This window comes from Astyanax mexicanus, chromosome 9 (genome assembly GCF_023375975.1).
Source record: "Astyanax mexicanus isolate ESR-SI-001 chromosome 9, AstMex3_surface, whole genome shotgun sequence".
Taxonomy (NCBI): Eukaryota; Metazoa; Chordata; class Actinopteri; order Characiformes; family Acestrorhamphidae; genus Astyanax; species Astyanax mexicanus.
Window position 1 is genome coordinate 798574 of NC_064416.1, and position 20396 is coordinate 818969.

The following is a 20396-nucleotide window of genomic DNA, read 5'->3' on the forward strand; positions in this document are numbered from 1 at the left end:
ATTAGGTCAATGTTACATGAATGTTACTTGAATGTTAGTTGAATGTTAGTTGAATGTTAGGTCAATGTTGAGTAAACATTAGGTTACTGTCAGGTCAATGTTAATTTTAGGTAAATGTTAAGTTAATGTTAGATCAATGTTGTGTAAATGTTGCTTGAGTTTTAAGTGAACGTTTGGTGAAATTTAGGTAAATGTTACTTGAATGTTAGATGAATGTCATTTGAACGTCACGTCAACAGTTGGTCAGTTTTACTTGAACGTAAGTTGAATGTTAGGTTAACGTTATTTGACCCTAACTTGAATGGTAGGTGAACGTTAGGTCAATGTTACTTGAACATCAGTTGAATGTAAGGTCAATGTTAAGTCTACATTAGGTGAATGTTAGGTCAATGTTAGATTTATCGTAGGTGCATGTTGGGTTAATGTTAGTGCAATTTTAGATGTATGTTATTTGAATGTTAGGTGAACGTTTTGTTCAATGTTAGTTCAGCGTCAAGTCAAGAGGCTTTATAGGTTATACATGATCGCAGCAGTTACTGAAGTAGAATTTACAGTTCTACGTGGAATAAGAACTGATTCTATACTCCACTAAGGTGAATGAAAGTAGGTGCATGTTACTTGAATGTTGGATGAACATTAGTTGAACATTAGTTGAATATTAGATGCATATGAGCTGAACATTAGTTGAAGGTTTGTTGAATTTTGTTAAGTGTAATGTAACTGTTGAACATTAATACAATGTTAGTTGACCATTAGTTTCATTCAATGAATATTATTAAAACGTAAGTTAAATGTAAGGACAACTTTATGTAAACATTAGTTGAATGTTAGGCCAGTGTCACTTGAATGTTAGGTGAACGTTAATTGAACATTATTTAAACATATGGTCAGTGTTACTTTAACGTTAGTTGAATCTTGGGTGAACGTTAATAGAATGTTAGTTGAACATTATTTAAACATTAGGGTCAGGGTTACTTGAATGTTAGATGAAGTTTAGGTGAGTGTTAGTTCAATGTTAAGTGAATGTTAGTTGAATGTTAGATAAATGTTAGGTCAACATTAGTTTTATGTTAACTGAACGTTGGTGAACATTAGGTGAGTGTTAGTTCAATGTTAAGTGAATGTTGAATGTTAGATTAATGTTAGGTCAGCATTAGTTTAATGTTAACTGAACGTTGGTGAACATTAGGTGAGCGTTAGTTCAATGTTAAGTGAATGTTAGTTGAACGTTAGATAAATGTTAGGTCAACATTAGTTAAATGTTAACTGAACGTTGGTGAACGTTAGGTGAGCGTTAGTTCAATGTTAAGTGAATGTTAGTTGAACGTTAGATAAATGTTAGGTCAACATTAGTTTAATGTTTACTGAACGTTGGTGAACATTAGGTGAGCGTTAGTTCAATGTTAAGTGAATGTTAGTTGAACGTTAGATAAATGTTAGGTCAACATTAGTTTAATGTTAACTGAACGTTGGTGAACATTAGGTGAGCTCTAGTTCAATGTTAAGTGAATATTAGGTCAACATTAGTTAAATGTTAACTGAACGTTGGTGAACGTTAGGTGAGCGTTAGTTCAATGTTAAGTGAATGTTAGTTGAACGTTAGATAAATGTTAGGTCAACATTAGTTTAATGTTTACTGAACGTTGGTGAACATTAGGTGAGCGTTAGTTCAATGTTAAGTGAATGTTAGTTGAACGTTAGATAAATGTTAGGTCAACATTAGTTTAATGTTTACTGAACGTTGGGGAACATTAGGTGAGTGTTAGTTCAATGTTAAGTAAATGTTAGTTGAACGTTAGATGAATGTTAGGTCAACATTAGTTTAATGTTAACTGAACGTTGGTGAACATTAGGTGAGCTCTAGTTCAATGTTAAGTGAATATTAGGTCAACATTAGTTAAATGTTAACTGAACGTTGGTGAACGTTAGGTGAGCGTTAGTTCAATGTTAAGTGAATGTTAGTTGAACGTTAGATAAATGTTAGGTCAACATTAGTTTAATGTTTACTGAACGTTGGGGAACATTAGGTGAGTGTTAGTTCAATGTTAAGTAAATGTTAGTTGAACGTTAGATGAATGTTAGGTCAACATTAGTTTAATGTTTACTGAACGTTGGTGAACATTAGGTGAGCGTTAGTTCAATGTTAAGTGAATATTAGGTCAACATTAGTTAAATGTTAACTGAACGTTGGTGAACGTTAGGTCAATGTTAGTTGAGCATCTATGAGACATCTATAATGGACGATCCAGACCAGCTGCTACAGTAAAATAAACAGAATTATTGTTTAATAAACAGTGTCTCAGTGCTGAGTGAGGGTTTGTGGGCGGAGCTGGTTTATACAGTAAGTGCAGATCTGGGACCTGTGATTTAAGGGCTGGTGATTATCAGTGTGTTTGTGTTGCTGGAGATTAATTGTGTTTATCTATTAAGTGAGTTGGTGAGTGAGATGGTGATGGGGTCTGATCCCTGATCCCGTCTGCATCTGTCTCCACTGCTGATTCTCATCCCCGTGTTTCTGATAAAAAGGGATTTATAAAAGCAGCAGGAGTGATTTCTGATTCCTACCAGTGCAAAAGTTCACGTGTCCTCAGAGACCGCAGCTCACAATCACTGAGGTTTCTATTAAATCTGACAATTCCTTTTCAAAACCACTTAAAAATGATGAGTTTCTTTTAGATTTCACCAAATTTGAAATCCTCTGGAATATAATCAAGAGGAAGATGGATGATCACAAACCATCAAACCACCAAACTGAACTGCTTGAATTTTTGCACCAGGAGTAAAGCAGCATAAAGTTATCCAAAAGCAGTGTGTAAGACTGGTGGAGGAGAACATGATGCCAAGATGCATAAAAAAAAAACTGTGATTAAAAACCAGGATTATTCCACCAAATATTGATTATTTCTGAACTCTTAAAACTTTATGAATATGAACTTGTTTTCTTTGCATTATTTGAGGTCTGAAAGTTCTGCATCTTTTTTGTTATTTCAGTCATTTCTCATTTTCTGTAAATAAATGCTCTAAATGAGAATATTTTTATTTGGAATTTGGGAGAAATGTTGTCTGTAGTTTATAGAATAAAACAACAATGTTCATTTTACTCAAACATATACCTGAAACTGAAACTTTCAGAAACTGAAATGGTTTCTTCATTTTTACAGAGATGACTATATATATATATATATATATATATATATATATATGTATGTATGTGTGTATATATATATATATATATATATATATATATATATATATATATATATATATATATATATATATATATATATATATATATTTGTTTTTAGTATTTCTCTTACCATACAATCAAATAAAACATTTTAGAAAAGTGAATTTCTAAATATAAATAATTGCGTATATGAGAGATTTTATTATGTACTTGCTTTGTCTGTTGTTTTCTCTGGTGGCGTGTTTCCCGTGTGGAACTATGGGTAATCAGCAGCCTCTCGCATTACTGTTTCTCAGCCTAAAGGTCTGGATTCAACCGCATGCTTTTCTGCTCTATTCTAACTGAATCAGTTATATATCACTGTTCCTGTCATGCAAAAACAACTTATCTCCAAAATAAACATTTTACTAAAAAAAGAAAAAACATCATAGTCACTTTATAAACCTTCATAAAGTTATTTTGCAGAATTAATATTGGTACTTTTGTCACAATGTTCTGATTAAATATTAAATATTACAAAAATGAGTTAATTTGTTTTTTTTTTTTTGCATGAAGATGATGTATATCTATTCCCACACAGTGTAAATGTATTTAAATTATACAGCAATATTAACGATTACCATACCTGCATGCTTCATTTACAGTGCATGCAATCCTAATAAACATCCCTGAAATTATATTTGTTTTCATGTAATTAAGTTCATAGCATAATCATGCAGTTGCGCCTTTAAAGGGGAGTGGACTTTTAATTTTAAACATTTGATAAATAACCTAAATAAATGAAATAAAATTTATAAAATAAAGTTGACACAGAATATTGGGCTGTTTTTTGTACAATACCTGCGTTCTGTAATAGTGTCACTGCAGTCTGTACTTTAGTCTGTACTTTAGTCTGTAATGCAGTTGGTAATGCAGTTGGTAATGCAATTTGTAATGCACTTTGTATTGCAGTCTGTACTTCAGTCTGTACTTCAATGTACTGCAGTCTGTAATTCAGTCTATAATAGTCTATACTTCAGTAATATATTTTTTTCAGTCTGTACTTCAGTCTGTATTGCAGTCTGTAATCCACATGTGGTATAAAGGTGTACTGTGCCTGGCCCACAGACGGCTCCATGACGACAGACGAGGACAGTCTAGGGGCGGAGCTGGATCAGAGGGCCACTATCCCGTGGAGTTCTTTCGGGACGTACCTGCGGGCGGCCGGGGTCCTGCTGCTCCCCCTGCTGGTTCTGTCCCAGCTCACCAAGCACACCCTCATGCTGTCTATAGACTACTGGCTCGCTCACTGGACCTCTCAGGCCATCGCTGCCCGGAGACATGCCGGCGATACCAACTGCACCGCGCCACAGGTAACACACCACGCCAAACATAAGGTTATTATATACTGTCTTCAGTCTGTAATGCAGACTATTTCAGTCTGTTATGCAATCTGTATTAGTCTCTACCGCTGTCTTTACTTCAGTTTATAATGCAGTCTGTAATGCAGTCTGTACTACAGTCTGTGCTGCAGTTTGTAATAGTGTCTGTACTGCAGTCTATAATGCAGTCTGTACTTCAGTCTGTAATAGAGTTTATACTTGAGTCTGCAGTGCAGTCTGTAATAAAGTCTACAGTATACTGTAGTCTGTAATGTAGTCTGTAAAAAAGTCTATACTGTAGTCTAATAGTATGTACTGTAAAAGACCATGCCAAATACACGGTTATTATATAGGGTCTCGGTTCAGGCTGTAATGCAGTCTATTTCAGTCTGTTATGCAATCTGTATTAGTCTCTACCGCAGTCTGTACTTCAGTTTATAATGCAGTCTGTACTACAGTCTATAATGCAGTCTAGACTTTTTTATTATATACGGTCTCGGTTCAGAAGTCCAGCTCCAACCCAGACAGTGAGCTTTGGTGCAGGTGAAACACAAAGCACATGGAGCAGATAGAATATTCAGACTGGCTCTGGCGGTATTCCACTTACTTATTTATTACTTCATACATGAACAATTCAGCACTAAAGACATTTATAGCGTTACTTACAGAAATAAAATACACTCTACGCTCTCAGCGTAGCTACACACAGACTCAAGCATTAGAGTAAGAGTCTCTTAAAGGGACAGTGTACATATTACTGAATACTGGAGATTACGTATTTCCCCCAGGCTATTTAAATGTTCATCCCCCTCCTCCCCATTGTGAGCATGTGTGCAATAACAAACACTTCCAGAGATTTTTATACTCAGCTAATTAAGTTTTAATTCAGAAATTCTTAAAATGAATTAAAAATGAAGTAAAAATGACGTTTCCTCTGTACAATTTATCATGCATTCTTTATTCCAGCGCCTTACGTTATGGCTTTATCTCCCCTCAAACATACAAGTATATACTAGTATTTTAATTAATCCCACTAATATTAATATACCACAATATACCACACTATAAGCTGCACCTAAAATCCTTTAATTTTCCCCAAAAATCATCAGAGCTTCTTATAATCCGGTGCTCCTTATGTATGAATTCTACCAGTCAGGTATTAAGGAGCAGTAAAGCTACTCCACTGAAGTACAGAGTTTCAGTTTAGTTCTCTGGAGCAATATTAGCATTACCTGCTAAGCGCTAAGCACTAGTTCTTTCTCCGTTCAGAGGTGAGTATTATCGGCCCTGTAGCCTGCTGCTAAGTGCTGCTAGCGCTAGCAGTTAGCTGCCAATGCTAATGCGGAAATCTAAGTTTACTGTAAATAAACAGAAGCACTTTACACACCCAAATTAACAGTTTTCAGGAGAGAAATCTGCGTAGATTAACATCCAGCACTTGTTCGACTTAAAAATATATTTTTAAACATTTTTTTTAAAGAATTACAGTTTTTTTTAATTAGCTTAGTTTAGCTAAATTAGAAGGGATCTGCTGAATTAGAAGGGAAACATGGCAACACCCCTGTTCCTTACTAGTGTCGCATAAAGCACATTATAACCTGGTGCGCCGTATAGAGCGAAAAATTACAGTAATTTATTTATTTTATTTAAATATCCACTATAAAAACTTGTGTCTGAAGAAGAATAAGTGCAATTATTTGCAGTTAAAAACAGAATATTGTTGTGATTAATTTGATTAATTTTTTTAAATCGATTGGCACCACTAGTTTTAACCTCTGTCTGTATCTCTCTCTCTCTCTCTCTCTCTCTGTATCTCTCTCTCTCTCTCTCTCTCTCTCTCTCTGTATCTCTCTCTCTCTCTCTCTGTATCTCTCTCTCTCTGTATCTCTCTCTCTCTCTCTCTCTCTCTCTCTCTGTCTGTATCTCTCTCTCTCTCTCTCTCTCTCTCTCTCTCTCTCTCTCTCTCTCTCTCTCTCTCTCTCTCTCTCTCTCTGTATCTCTCTCTCTCTCTCTCTGTATCTCTCTCTCTCTCTCTCTCTCTCTCTCTCTCTCTCTCTCTCTCTCTCTCTCTCTCTCTCTCTGTATCTCAGGTGTGTGTGTTCAGTCACGCTCCGTATCTGCAGGTGTTCTGTGTGCTGTGTTGTTTGGGTATAGTGCTGTGTTTGGTCAGTTCTCTGGCTGTAGAGTGGACGGGTCTCCGAGTGGCTAAAGAGCTTCACTGCAGTCTCCTCCGCATCATCGTCCTCGCGCCCATGAGGTGAGCGTTTCAGATATTGTGACCCAATCCCATTTCACCGCTTGGTCCTACCGCTGACCCCCCGAAATATCGAGATTTAAAAAAATATTAATATATTTTCATACGAGATGTAAGATGACACAGTATCATTTATATCGATATAGACTATACTAGGGCTGCTCGATATTGGAAAAAATTGACATTGCATTGTTTATTTTCCCGCCCCCACCCGGGTGCTCTTACGACAGAGATCCGGACAGACCGAGAGCCGAGTCGGCGCTTTAGAGTCGGCCAAGCACTCAAAACCCGAGTAAAACAGCAAAACAACGAAAATCAAGCGTTTAATTGGCCTTTTAAAAGATAAATTTAAACGTTTTTCTTGGATTAAAAGTAATTCCAGCTGTAACTGAAAATATCTGTGCAAAAGTGTGTGGAACTGAGGTGCACAGCTTTGTACAGGGTGCCTGCGCTGGGTTTACTTCATCGTGTTTATGCCCGCTTCCCGTACTCCTCGCGCTTCTCAGGCAGCAGCAGCTTGTCACTCACACAGACACAGAGACAGCGCTGTGTATCTACTACTTGTGTCAAGAATCAAAACACTACAACATGATGTGTTTGTTTTAATTACCTTAAGTGACATCACATCTCATGCGATGTAAGTATTGAGCATGCGATCACGATAACGATGCTCAAACAATATATCGTGCAGCCCTACACTTTTTTTTTTTTTTTTTTTTAAATGTTCTTTCAGTTGTTGATGATATAAAATGCTGCTAGAACTACTAGGCCACTGTAATATACAGGATATGCCACTGAATGATACAAGTGCCTGTTTGAAATTTGGAACATGCAGCTTTGTGTCGAAATCCTTTAAATAGAGATTTTTCAAAGGAACACTCCAAACAGAGGACTATGAGAATCACTGGCCAGATGGTGCGGCACAAGTCACCAAAGAAACCCAAAAATTTAAGTAATTTCTTTGTTAAAAATTACGATAACCACTAGCTATATTATCATAGTTTAATGTGTAGTTTCAATGTTTTATGGTTTACATATTCTTCATTACATTAGTTCATCTCAGTAGCTATCTAGTTATCTAACTTTCCCGTTCAACCTTGAATGGTGTAACGGCAGAGACTTCAGCATTTAAGGTGGAACAGAACTAATTTCAGCTCCCTGTCACAAAGAAATTAAGGAATGGACAATAATAATAAATGGTTGCTGCACCAACTGCCCCCTTTCTAAAATCATACGATAAACCCTAAAGTAAGCAGTTAATCAGCAGCAGCAGTTAGGTTGCTGAACTTTAGTGCTCCACTGCTATATCCCTATATGTATCTGTATCAGGTTCTTAAAGGGTTTCCCAATTATTAGGGAGATGATTTCACCCCTAATTCTTGTAGATTTACCCTCTAAAACAAGGGGTAGGGTACTAAAGAGAAATGGGATTGGGCGGAAGACTGATGATATCTATGGTGTAATTTGTGTGCAGGTTGTTTGAGACGACTCCTCTCGGGAATATTCTGAACCGATTCTCTGGAGACACAAACACTATTGATCAGGTAATTATGATCTGAATTATTAATCATGATGTAGCATCAGCATTTTATAGTTTCATATATTTGCTAAATGTCTAAACTGTTAATAATTCTGTCAGGACAAAATTTAAGTTTGTGTTTCTCTGGCCACAATAGGAATAACATTAAAATATATTGTATTTTCGTATTTAATAACTATCTATTGATTATGGAAATGCATCAATTTGTATAATATAGCATAGCAAAATGTTGGTGACACATACTGAAAACAGGGGCTGTGTCCCAAACCACACACGAATATACTAAATATTGTGTTAAAATAGTGCAGACTTGTATCTGTTTATTTAGTAAATTTAAACAATCAACCTTTATTTCCACTCTGTAATACATTAAGGGGTAACCATCAATAATAAATAATAATAATTCAGAATAAAAGGATATGCAGACAGGCTAAAATGTAAAACAATAAAATCAAGAGATAAATAATTAAAATAATAAAATAAAAACACAAGTAAAGAAATAGAGGACTAAAATAACACCAAAAATCTAAAAAAGGTAAATGATGGAAGTAAAATAAAGTTAAAAAAAGTATAAGAAAATAAAAAAGGACGAAATAAATGAAATAAAAAGGTAAAACCAGTAATAAAACAAATAAAAGGATGAAATGATACAAAATAAATGAGAAAGCTAAAAGGTAAAACATAAAATTAGATAAATAAAAAGACAAAATAAATAAAATAAATAAAAAGTTAAAAGAAAAAAAAAACTCAGACTGAAACAGTTACAGGATGTTTAAACATTTTCATTTTGCAAATCTAAAAAAATCTAAATACTATATCAGAGTTATTAAATGATCTTAAAATTATATAATAATATTGTTTATCACATTTATCATTTCTGGGACAAAAATCATAAAAAAAACAGTTCATTTTTGACCACTAGCTTTAGAAATGTTGGGTAATGCAACAGGACAGTTACCTCAAACAGAAATAAATAATTAAAACTAAAATAGTTTACAATTAGAATTATTCTCAAAAATGTATAAATATTATTTACATCTAAAAGAAAAGATGTGGTGAAGTTAAATTTGCTAAAAACTGATCAAATGGACAGGTTCGTAAATTCAATTCATTTACTTTTTCTAGCCTACTTTTTTTAATAAACAAAATAGACAAATAATACAGTAAAAAAGGGAAGATGTGGTGGAAGTGATGAATGTTAAATAGAGATTTAAATAATAATGAAAGGTGTCTGTGTGTTTTATATAGTTTAGTTTAATTAATTATAGTGAACTGTCTTGTGTTGGCAGCACATCCCGGTGACTCTGGAGTGTTTGAGTCGTTCGACTCTGCTGTGTGTGTCGGCGGTGGGAGTGATCTCCTTCGTCACGCCCGTCTTCCTCATCGCTCTGCTCCCATTGGCTGTTGCCTATTACTTCATCCAGAAATACTTCCGCATGGCTTCCAGGTGAGTCCAGAGATACAAATCCAGAGAAGCTTCACTGAATGCACTGTAAAGGTTCTGGGTTCTTTTGGAGCCTCCTGGATGAGTTGACCATGCCCTTTTGGAGTAATTTTGGTAGAACAGTCCATATTCCATGATTTCTTTCCACACTGTACATTCTAAGTAAACTCTTTCATTTACCTTTTGAATGGTTAAAACAAAGGTTCAGAACCGGATTTATATTTAGTAGATGGTAATAATATGTGTTTTTTTTGTGTTTAGGGATCTGCAGCAGTTAGAAGACAGCACCCAGATCCCCCTGCTGTCCCATTTCTCCCAGACTATAGAAGGCCTGATCACCATCAGAGCGTTCAGGTACAGTATCTTGAATCTAAAAATGTCTTAAATAAAAATCTGGGTAATTAAGGTCTTAAATTGTCTTAAATTTACTATAAATTTGCTGTAGGTATTACATTTTCAGATGGAGCGTTTTAATGCCGGTGGGAAAACACAGTGGCCTATTGTAAACATCTAATTCAGGGACAGAGCTAACATTAAAGGAGAGCTAGCTAACAACAGTGGCGAGTTAGCTAAGATACTAACCTTAGCGGCGAGCTAGCTAACATACTAACTTTAGCTAGCTAAAGCAAGCTAGCTGACGTTTCCAGGGATAGAACTAAGGTTAGCGGAAAGTTAGCTAACATTAACAGCGAGTTAGCTAGCTTACTAACGTTAGCAGCAAGCTAGCTAACATACCAACTTTAGCTAGCTAAAACGAGCAAGCTAACATTACCAGGGCTCAAACTGAGGGTTAGAGGAAAGCTAGCTAACATAAGCGGTGAGTTAGCTAACATATTTACTTTAGTGGCAAGCTAGCTAACATACTAACTTTAGCTAGCTAAAGTGAGCAAGCTAATGTTACCAGGGATTAAACTAACGTTAGCAAAAAAGCTAGCTAACATTAGTGGCAAGTTAGCTAAAGTTAGCTTACTAACGTAAGCAGCAAGCTAGCTAACTTACTAACTGTAGCTAGCTAAAGCGAGCTAGCTAGCGTTTCCACGGATATAACTAAGGTTAGCGGCGAGTTAGCTAATGTACTAACATTAGCGAAAAGTTAGTTAACATTACCGGGGAGAGAAGTAAAAGAAATATGTCTATTTTGGGTCTAAATTATGTTTATTAAGGCCATAAAAAGGTTTTAAAAAGCATTAAATTAGACTTTTTTAAAAGGGCACAAAAAGCCTGATAATAATATTAAGCCCTTATTAATCCCACAGCATGAAAAATAACAAGTATTTTTATCGTTCTGTTCTATAATAGTTTATATCTGGTTTGCAGGCACGAGCAGAGATTTAGAAAGAAGCTTCTGGAGTACACAGACGCCAACAACATCGCCTCCCTCTTCCTCACCGCAGCCAATCGCTGGCTCGAAGTTCGCATGGTAAAAAACATACACTCACTATACAGTTTAAGACTAGAGTTCAGACTATAAGCTGCACCTAAAATCCTTTAATTTTCCCAAAAATCATCAGAGCTCCTTATAATCCGGTGCTCCTTATGTATGAATTCTATCAGTCAGGTATTAAGGAGCAGTAAAGCCTCTCCACTGAAGTACAGAGTTATACAGGAGTTTCAGTGAAGTTCTCCAGCACCAAGACTGGAGCAGCATTAGCATTAGCCGCTAACCGTGCTAAGCTAAGTGCTAGCTCGAGTATATCAGACTGTAGTCTGCATTTTTACCGTGTGAAAACAAGCTACATGGGACGAATCGCTAGCTAATATCACCCTGGCTTACCGGAACACTCAGGGTTTCTCATTGTAGCGCTAGTGGCTAATGCTAATGCTGCTGCACCCAGCCTTAGTGGAAATCTGGAAATCTAAGCTTCCTGTAAATAAATGGAAGCTCTTTACTCACTCAAACAATTTTCAGGAGTAAATTTGTGTAGATTAACATCCAGCTCTCGACTGACTTTAAGAGCAAAAATTTTTAAGAGAATATTTTTAAGAATTACAGTTTTGTTTACTTTACTTAGCTTAGCTTTACTTAACTTAGTTAACCTACTCCACCACCCAGCGGCGAGACCTGCTAAATCAGAAGGAAAACATGGAGACACCCATGTGTCGCATTATGCACCTTATAATCCAGTGTGCCTTATAGTGCGAAAAATAATAAAGTAATAACAGCCAAAACAGCAAATCTAAAAAAAGTGCTTCGTTACTTCTTTCCTGTTTTGTTTTTAATTGAATACAGTGTAAAGTCGTGATATTTGGGAACCTCTAAGTATATATTACATATTGTTTCTAGGGTGTTTTAGTATTATATTTTAAAAAGTGTTGGAAAATCAATCATTAGACCAGATATATACAGATATAATTTATAAATTACCATTACTTGTTGTTTCAATTCTTCTAGCATCTAAAATACATAAAAAATACAAATTTCTGTCATATAGTGAAACCTATTTGCCGTGTTTAAGTTTTTCTTTTATCATAGTTGCATTTTTCAGATTATCAAACACCTAACCTAGACCAAATGTTCACCCTATGTTTACCTAACGCTCAAGTAACTTTGACTTAACATTGACCTAACGTTCAACTAAAATTAACCTTAATTTAAAACATTCACATAACATTTGTTCAAGTAATGTTGAACTAACACTGACCTAATATCCAACTAATGTTTAACTAACATCCAGTCAACTTTTACTAACATTGACCTAATGTTTACCTAATGTTCATGTAACATGCACCTTAATTTTTACTTCAGCTTTTCTTTGTCTGATATTAGAATGTGTTAGATAATCTAAAGAAAATGTAAGTAGGATAGAAAAAGCAAAAATAATTAAAAATGTTAAACTGTAGGGGGCATAATACATTTTCAGGGCACTGCTAGTGAGCTGAAGGTCCTCTAGGGGGCGTGTTCCTGAGGTTATCAGAAGTTCACCTCTGTTTTCTGAGTAAAGCCGTAAATATATCTCTCTGTTTGTGTATTAAGTGATTAAATGCGTGATCTGCAGGAGTATATCGGGGCGTTCGTGGTGCTGATAGCAGCTGTGGCCTCCATCACCAGCGCTCTGTACAGCGAGCTCTCTGCTGGATTAGTGGGCCTGGGCCTCACATATGCTCTGATGGTAAGCCCCGCCCCCCGCCGGGCCACCGTACACACATTACGCATATTACTGCAGTGTATTTACATCAGAGCTCGCGGCGGTGCAGATTATAAAACGGCTAATCCGCAGAGTTCAGCGGTTAAATATATATATATATATATATATATATATATATATATATATATATATAAAGGGCCATTTGCTTGTTGTGATTCTTCCAAATTAAACTTATTTTATCATATTTTTTAATCTTTTTTTCATCTCTGAATCTAAAAACACATATATTTAACTATTGAAAACGTACTGGTTAATCTCAGGCTACTTTACTTAATTTTTTTAATTTTAGTTAAATGTTTCAAGTCCACTAATTCCTTTAATTTTCTCTCAAGAAAGTCTTTATTTAAAAAAAATGGTTATAGATTGCATGTTCAAATAATTGATATTTATGACAAAAAAAATCACTATTTTGTAAAAGATGCAAAGCTATTTTTATCTTTTCAAAAATTAATATTTTTATCATGCAATTTATTAAACAAATGGATAAACGATGAACCAAACTGAATTGGGGGGGGGGGGGAGTAGTTTACATTAACTAATATTTACATTAATAAATCAATAGACCAGGGTACTCTATTCATTCCTGTTACTGGAACTCACTCCTGTTACCTTTTATGTTATGGGTAACTGGACTGAAAGTAACAGTTATGAGTTTTTAGCATAGAATTAGCTAAAACATGGGAAAAGAAATAGCTAAACGGCGGCTATGCTAATAGCATGAGGACACAGAGCACATTCTAGTGATTTACCCAAAATTTGTATATTTTAAAAATAAACCAATAAGATGTAAGTGTTGAGATTGAGCTCCTCAGTCATCGTTACAATAAGATAAAATATACAGGAAAAAAAACTAATGAGGGAACTTTAGAATTTTGGTTTTCCCATGATCTTCAGAACCAGAACCAGCTGATGATGTCACTTCCTGTTGTAGATGTGACTTCCTGTTATAGAATGTTCCAGATGTTTCAGATGATCAGGGTAATGTGTTACAGTAACATGACTGATTGAAACCACAACACAGGGACACAACTAAAATGTGTGTTTAAAAAAAGTTTAGTTTAGTTTAGTTTTTTAAAAGCAATTTCCATAATAAATCCATAATATTTAAATGATAAAATACACATTTTAGTTTAGTGTCCCTGTGTTGTGGTTTCACTCAGTCCTGTTACCGTAACACATTACCCCGATCAGTAGTAGTAGTAATTATTTATGTTTTTAAATATATATCTTACTTTTGCTATCAGGTCAAAGTACAATACACTATGCTTAATAATAAAATGTATTTTAAAGGTTTTTTTGTGTGCACATTTATACAAATCAGAAATGGCTCTGATTCAATGGAATATGCAGTAATGTTATATTAAAGGTTAAACTGGTGTAAACTGGTTAAACTGGTGTTTGGTGGTGGTGCAGGTCTCTAACTATCTGAACTGGATGGTGAGGAATCTGGCGGATATGGAGGTGCAGCTGGGCTGTGTGAAGAGGATCAGCAGTCTGCTCCACACCGAACCCGAAAACTACACCGGAGACCTGAGTACGCACTTCAGTTAAACACTAACGTTTATTAAATGTTGACCTAAAGTTCATCTAACAATGACCTAATGTTTAACTAATTTTAATATTAAGTAATGTTATGCTAAGTTAGTTTAAACACTAACATTCAGCTATCACTGACCAAACATTTAACTAATTTGCCCTAACTTTGGCATAACATTTAGCTAACATTTAACCTGACATTTATGTAACAATTGTTCACCTTACTTTGACCTAATGTTCAATTAATGTTTGAGTAAGATTGATGATGTTCACATAATATCCATTTAAAATTAAACTATTCACATAACGTTGAACTAATGTTGACCTAACAATCACATAATAATGTTCAACTAACACTGTCTTAGCATTTACCTAATGTTAGCCAAATGTTCAACTGACACTGACTTAACATTTACCTAATGTTAGCCAAATGTTCAACTAACAATCAACTACCTAATGTTGACCTAACATTCACCTAATGTTAATCTAACATTCAACTATCATTCATCTCGAGCTAACTAACGATCAACTACTTAATGTGGATCTAACCTTGACCTAACATTCAACTAACGTTCACTTGACGTTCAGATAACGTCTAAGTAAACGTTTAAGTAAAGATCACATATCAAATGTGCACCTAACTTTGAGCTAACATGATGTTCAACAAACAACCTAACATTCACTATGTTCACTTAACGTTTAAGTATCATTGCCCTAACAATGAGCTAACATTAATTTAATGATGACCTAACATTGAACAAACAATAGTATCCAGCTAACATTAATCTAAAATTAACCTTACATTCACCTAATGTTCAAATGTTCAACTAACGATCAACTAACTGACCTAACATTTACCTAACGTTCTGCTTTGATCTGCTCTGTTTGATCTCTCTGGTTCTGTTCTGCAGCTCCAGCTCAGGTTCCGTCTCTGTGGCCGAAGTACGGCGAGATCCAGATCGAGAACCTGAGCGTTGGGTACGGCTCCAGCCTGAAACCGGTCCTGAAACGCGTCAACGCCCACATTAAACCCGGACAAAAGGTACCGTAGCGTCCACCCTGATTTACTATAAACGTTGTACAATCAGGGTCACAGTTAAGAAACATTAATAAACATTATTGTATGTCTCAAATAATTATCACTTAGATTAGTGTTGTCACAATATCAAAATTATGTTTTTGCACCAGGAGTAAAGCAGCATAAAGTTATCCAAAAGCAGTGTGTAAGACTGGTGGAGGAGAACATGATGCCAAGATGCATGAAAACAAAAACTGTGATTAAAAACCAACCAGGGTTATTCCACCAAATATTGATTATTTCTGAACTCTTAAAACTTTATGAATATGAACTTGTTTTCTTTGCATTATTTGAGGTCTGAAAGCTCTGCATCTTTTTTGTTATTTCAGTCATTTCTCATTTTCTGTAAATAAATGCTCTAAATGAGAATATTTTTATTTGTAATTTGGGAGAAATGTTGTCTGTAGTTTATAGAATAAAACAACAATGTTCATTTTACTCAAACATAAACCTATAAATAGCAAAATCAGAGAAACTGATTCAGAAACTGAAGTGATCTCTTCATTTTTTACAGAGCTGTAAATCTCAGTTTGTGTATATGTTTTTTTTTTTTAAAGAGAGATAAAGCACTAAATAAACATGGCACCTGGTGCTGATGGTGTTACAATACCGTATTTTTTATTTTTCTATTTTTAAATACTTTTCTAGTGTTTTATACTGTGCAACACTACTCTACTCTATGATAAGACGATATTAAACATGAATTAATCTTAATGCTTAAGAATATTGTAAATACTATTTAATTGAGATGATAGTTGAGCCATTCTGTTGTAAATAATATTGAATTATAAAATGTGCTCTTATTGTAAAGTTTTACTTCTTTATTCACTGCAGAGCATCACTCTGTTCCACAGAGAGGCTTTATCATAACTAAGTGTATATTGTATATATTTTATGTATTTCTGCAGGTGGGGATCTGTGGGAGAACAGGAAGTGGGAAGTCGTCCTTCTCTTTGGCTCTTTTCCGATTGGTGGATCAGTTTGAAGGTCTGTTTCTTTTGTTTTTGGAGAGTTTTAAAAGCGGTGTAAATTTTTTTTTTCTTTTTTCGTGTTTTAGGATTAGTGCTGGAGATAAAACTAAACTAATTCATTTTAAAAGTTTATTTTAGCTTCTACAGCTCTGTTCCCACCATTTAACCATTAAAACTTTTAAATTAATGTTTTACTTTCAATATAACTATAGTTCTAACATGATTTCTAGAGTAAGATGTTAAAATAAAGGTTATGAAATTGTTGTCATCTCATTCGTTACATCAGAATTTTTATCCAAAAATTTAGCAATAATTAAAAATGAACATAAATAATCTGCTTGCTGAGTATATCTCATGCAATTTTAAATTGGGTAGAAATAAGTCTGGGCTCTAATAAGTTAATATAAAAATATAAATAGTGCCTATTTAAAATATTATATATTTTTATATTATAAAATTGCAAGTCATAATGGCCTTTAATATTATCCAACAAACACAATTTGTGAACATCTGTGTAAATCATTTATATTTCTTATGTTTTATACAGCTAAAACAACAACTTTTTGTTGTCAAACTGACCCACTTAAATATATATGCAAAATATGGACAGGACACTAAAAATATATTATCTTTTTAATTTTATATTTACTTGGTTTGTGCTAATTAAATTGTGAAAATTAATAAAACTTGAAGCACAAAAAATAAGTCAAAAAGTATATCATGTAGTCAAACTGATTATTAGTATTATATCAATGGCATAAAATGGTCTTAAAATAACAGTAATATTGTTTATTGCATCTATTTCTGTGACAAAAATCATTATTGTGACAGGCCTAAAAGAGAGCGTAAAAAACAACATTTACAATAAATTCTAAAATGTAATGAATTCACTGCACTATGCATTAGAGAGTATTTGAATATGAGTTGTTAAGAACATTAAGTGTTAAAATATTATATTTATCGTGGTGTATATATATTTTTTAAATCTCACAGCGTGCGTTTTTTCTCCTCTCAGGTCGGATTATTATTGATGGTATTGATATCGCTAAGCTGCCGCTGCAGACGCTGCGCTCCCGATTCTCCATCATCCCCCAAGATCCTTTTCTCTTCAGCGGAACCATCCGGTACCTTCTACACCTTACCAACACTGACGTAGCCGTAGCTATAGTAACGAAACGACTTCATTTAACATTCATCTAACGTTCAACAAAAGTTCACTTAACATTCACCTTACGTTCAGTTAACATTCAGCTAACATTCACGTAATCTTCAACTAATATTCACCTAATGTTCAACTAATGTTTATTTAACATTCAGCTAACATTCACCTAATGTTTAACTAATGTTCATTTAAAATTCACGTAACATTCAACTAACGTTCAACTAACATTCATGTAACGTCCATGTAACATTCACTTAATGTTTAACTAACGTTTATGTAACATTCACCAAACCTTCATCTAACGTTCAACTAACTTATACATTAGGTGAATGTTAGCTAAATGTTACATAAACGTTATGTGAACATTCACCTATTGTTCATCTAATGTTAAAGTACTCTTCCCCTGATGTTCTTGTATAGTTATGTTATAATAATGTACACTATTCAACTGTTTACCTAACATTCACGTAACGCTTATGTAATGTTCACCTAACGTTTATCTAACATTCACCTAACGTTCCACTAACATTCACATTTCAGTTCAAAGTTCAACATTCAGGTAACATTTAACTGTTCACCTGACATTCAGCTACTGTTAAAGTAACATTTACCAAACGTTCAAGTATTGTTCACCTAATGTTTATGTACCTACCGTTTACCTAACATTCATGTAACATCCACCTGATGTTTAAGTATACCTAATGTTCGACTAACTTTCACTTTCATCTAACACTCAAATGGCGTTCAACTAACATTCAAATAATAATAATCCAACAGTCACCTAACATTCATTTAAGAAATGTTTACCTAATGTTCAAGTAATGTTCAACGAATGTCCATGTATTGTTCAAGTATCAATCACCTAGCGTTCAACCAATGTTAACCTATTGTTCAGGTATCATTCAAGTAACGTTCACTTAACATTGAGCTAGCATTTACCTAATGTTCAAGTAAAGTTCAACTAACATTCAGCATTCACTCCTAACCATTAAGTTTCAACATATGTTTAACCAATGTCTTAAATGTGTAAAATTTGTCTAGGGTCCTAAAGGTTTAGGCATTTGGGGGATTCTTCAGTAACAGTAAAGTCAGTAAGACGTTTATTTGTTTTTCCTGCTTCAGGTTTAATCTGGATCCAGAGAGGAGAGCTACAGACCGGACGCTGTGGGAGGCGCTGGAGATCGCCCAGCTGATGCCCGTCGTTAAAGCTCTGCCCGGAGGACTGGGTACCTTATTAACCCTTATTAACCCTTATTTACCCCAAACCTTAAACTCTTACATCACTTCAGATTCAGCAGTTTAATGTGGAAAAAAAAAAATAAAATTTAGAAGCCAACGTTTTTAATCATTATTAAATGTACACAATCAACACTGCAATTAAAATAAACTTTATTATATATAAGTATATACAGCTCTGGAAAAAAAAAATAAGAGAGCACTTAAAAATGATGAGTTTCTATGATTTTACCAAATTAAAAACCTCTGGAATATAATCAAGAGGAAGATGGATGATCACAAACCATCAAACCACCAAACTGAACTGCTTGAATTTTTGCTCCAGGAGTAAAGCAGCATAAAGTTATCCAAAAGCAGTGTGTAAGACTGGTGGAGGAGAACATGATGCCAAGATGCATGAAAAAAACTGTGATTAAAAACCAACCAGGGTTATTGCACCAAATATCTCTTACATTTTTCCAGAGCTGTATTTTTTTTTTTTTTTTTATAAGTATAAAAAAAAACTTAATTTATAAGTGCATTATATTTTCAGTAATCCAAGATGGATGTGCCATGTGTACCAAGTGCATATCAATACATTTTAAAATGTGTAAAATGTCTAAGGATATAATCATTAGTTTAAGGTACGAACACAAAATTTTAATAAAATATAGATTTTTCTTTTAAATCTTAAAAAAAAGGTGGTACCAAGAGTAAGGACTGAAAATCATTATTATCTTAAAATATATATTGTGTCCCAAAAATGTTCCTAATCAGCATTGTAATGAAATAATCATAATTGTAAATACATATTTTTTTAATAAAATAAAGAAAAACTTAATTTATTAATTTTCAAAAATGTTATTAATTGTGTGTAGACGCCACGGTGACGGAGGGCGGGGAGAACTTCAGTCAGGGGCAGCGGCAGCTCTTCTGTCTGGCACGAGCGTTCGTCCGCAAGAGCAGCATCCTCATCATGGACGAAGCCACCGCCTCCATCGACATGGCAACCGTGAGATTACCCACAATTCCTTTTTAATGCACTATGAATAACGTTAAGTTAATGCTAAAGTTAGCATCCTAAACATTATGTCAATACTTTATCTTATTGTGATTCATTTTCCTATAAAATCGAGAAAATACTTATTATATAGTATATACCTGTAGCTGTGGGCGGGGGGGTGTGTATTGCCTACCCAATCAATAGAAATTACTTTTTGAATTCACAGCAAAAAACAGCACTGTTTCTAACTTTTAATTGGGTGGGCAATCTTACATCCCATTTCCAAAGTCCACGTTGCTTCAGTAGTGTGTGTGAAGGAGTTTTATACAGAAAAATACATCTCAATGTTTAATGGACAGTGTCTTTTAGTAGAGGCGGGACCTCAGTAACAAACCACCAATCACAGACTTGCTAATGAATCTGACAGTCTGTATCTTTGTACTTTTTTTTTTATCAGAGAGATAATCTTAGGGGTGTATATTACAGTATATTTGCAGGG

General features: G+C 34.4%; 1 protein-coding gene across 1 annotated transcript in view; it reads left to right on the forward strand.

Moving 5' to 3' along the window:
• Positions 1 to 20396, forward strand: part of abcc8b (ATP-binding cassette, sub-family C (CFTR/MRP), member 8b) — a 63576-nt gene that overhangs the window by 40762 nt on the left and 2418 nt on the right. The window contains exons 26-38 of the mRNA XM_022685698.2: positions 4295 to 4539; positions 6639 to 6805; positions 8277 to 8346; positions 9632 to 9789; positions 10048 to 10140; positions 11104 to 11206; positions 12783 to 12896; positions 14346 to 14466; positions 15380 to 15510; positions 16455 to 16533; positions 17533 to 17641; positions 18802 to 18905; positions 19773 to 19906. Coding sequence (XP_022541419.2) covers positions 4295 to 4539; positions 6639 to 6805; positions 8277 to 8346; positions 9632 to 9789; positions 10048 to 10140; positions 11104 to 11206; positions 12783 to 12896; positions 14346 to 14466; positions 15380 to 15510; positions 16455 to 16533; positions 17533 to 17641; positions 18802 to 18905; positions 19773 to 19906 — 1628 coding nt within the window. The remainder of the gene's footprint in view (positions 1 to 4294; positions 4540 to 6638; positions 6806 to 8276; positions 8347 to 9631; positions 9790 to 10047; positions 10141 to 11103; positions 11207 to 12782; positions 12897 to 14345; positions 14467 to 15379; positions 15511 to 16454; positions 16534 to 17532; positions 17642 to 18801; positions 18906 to 19772; positions 19907 to 20396) is intronic.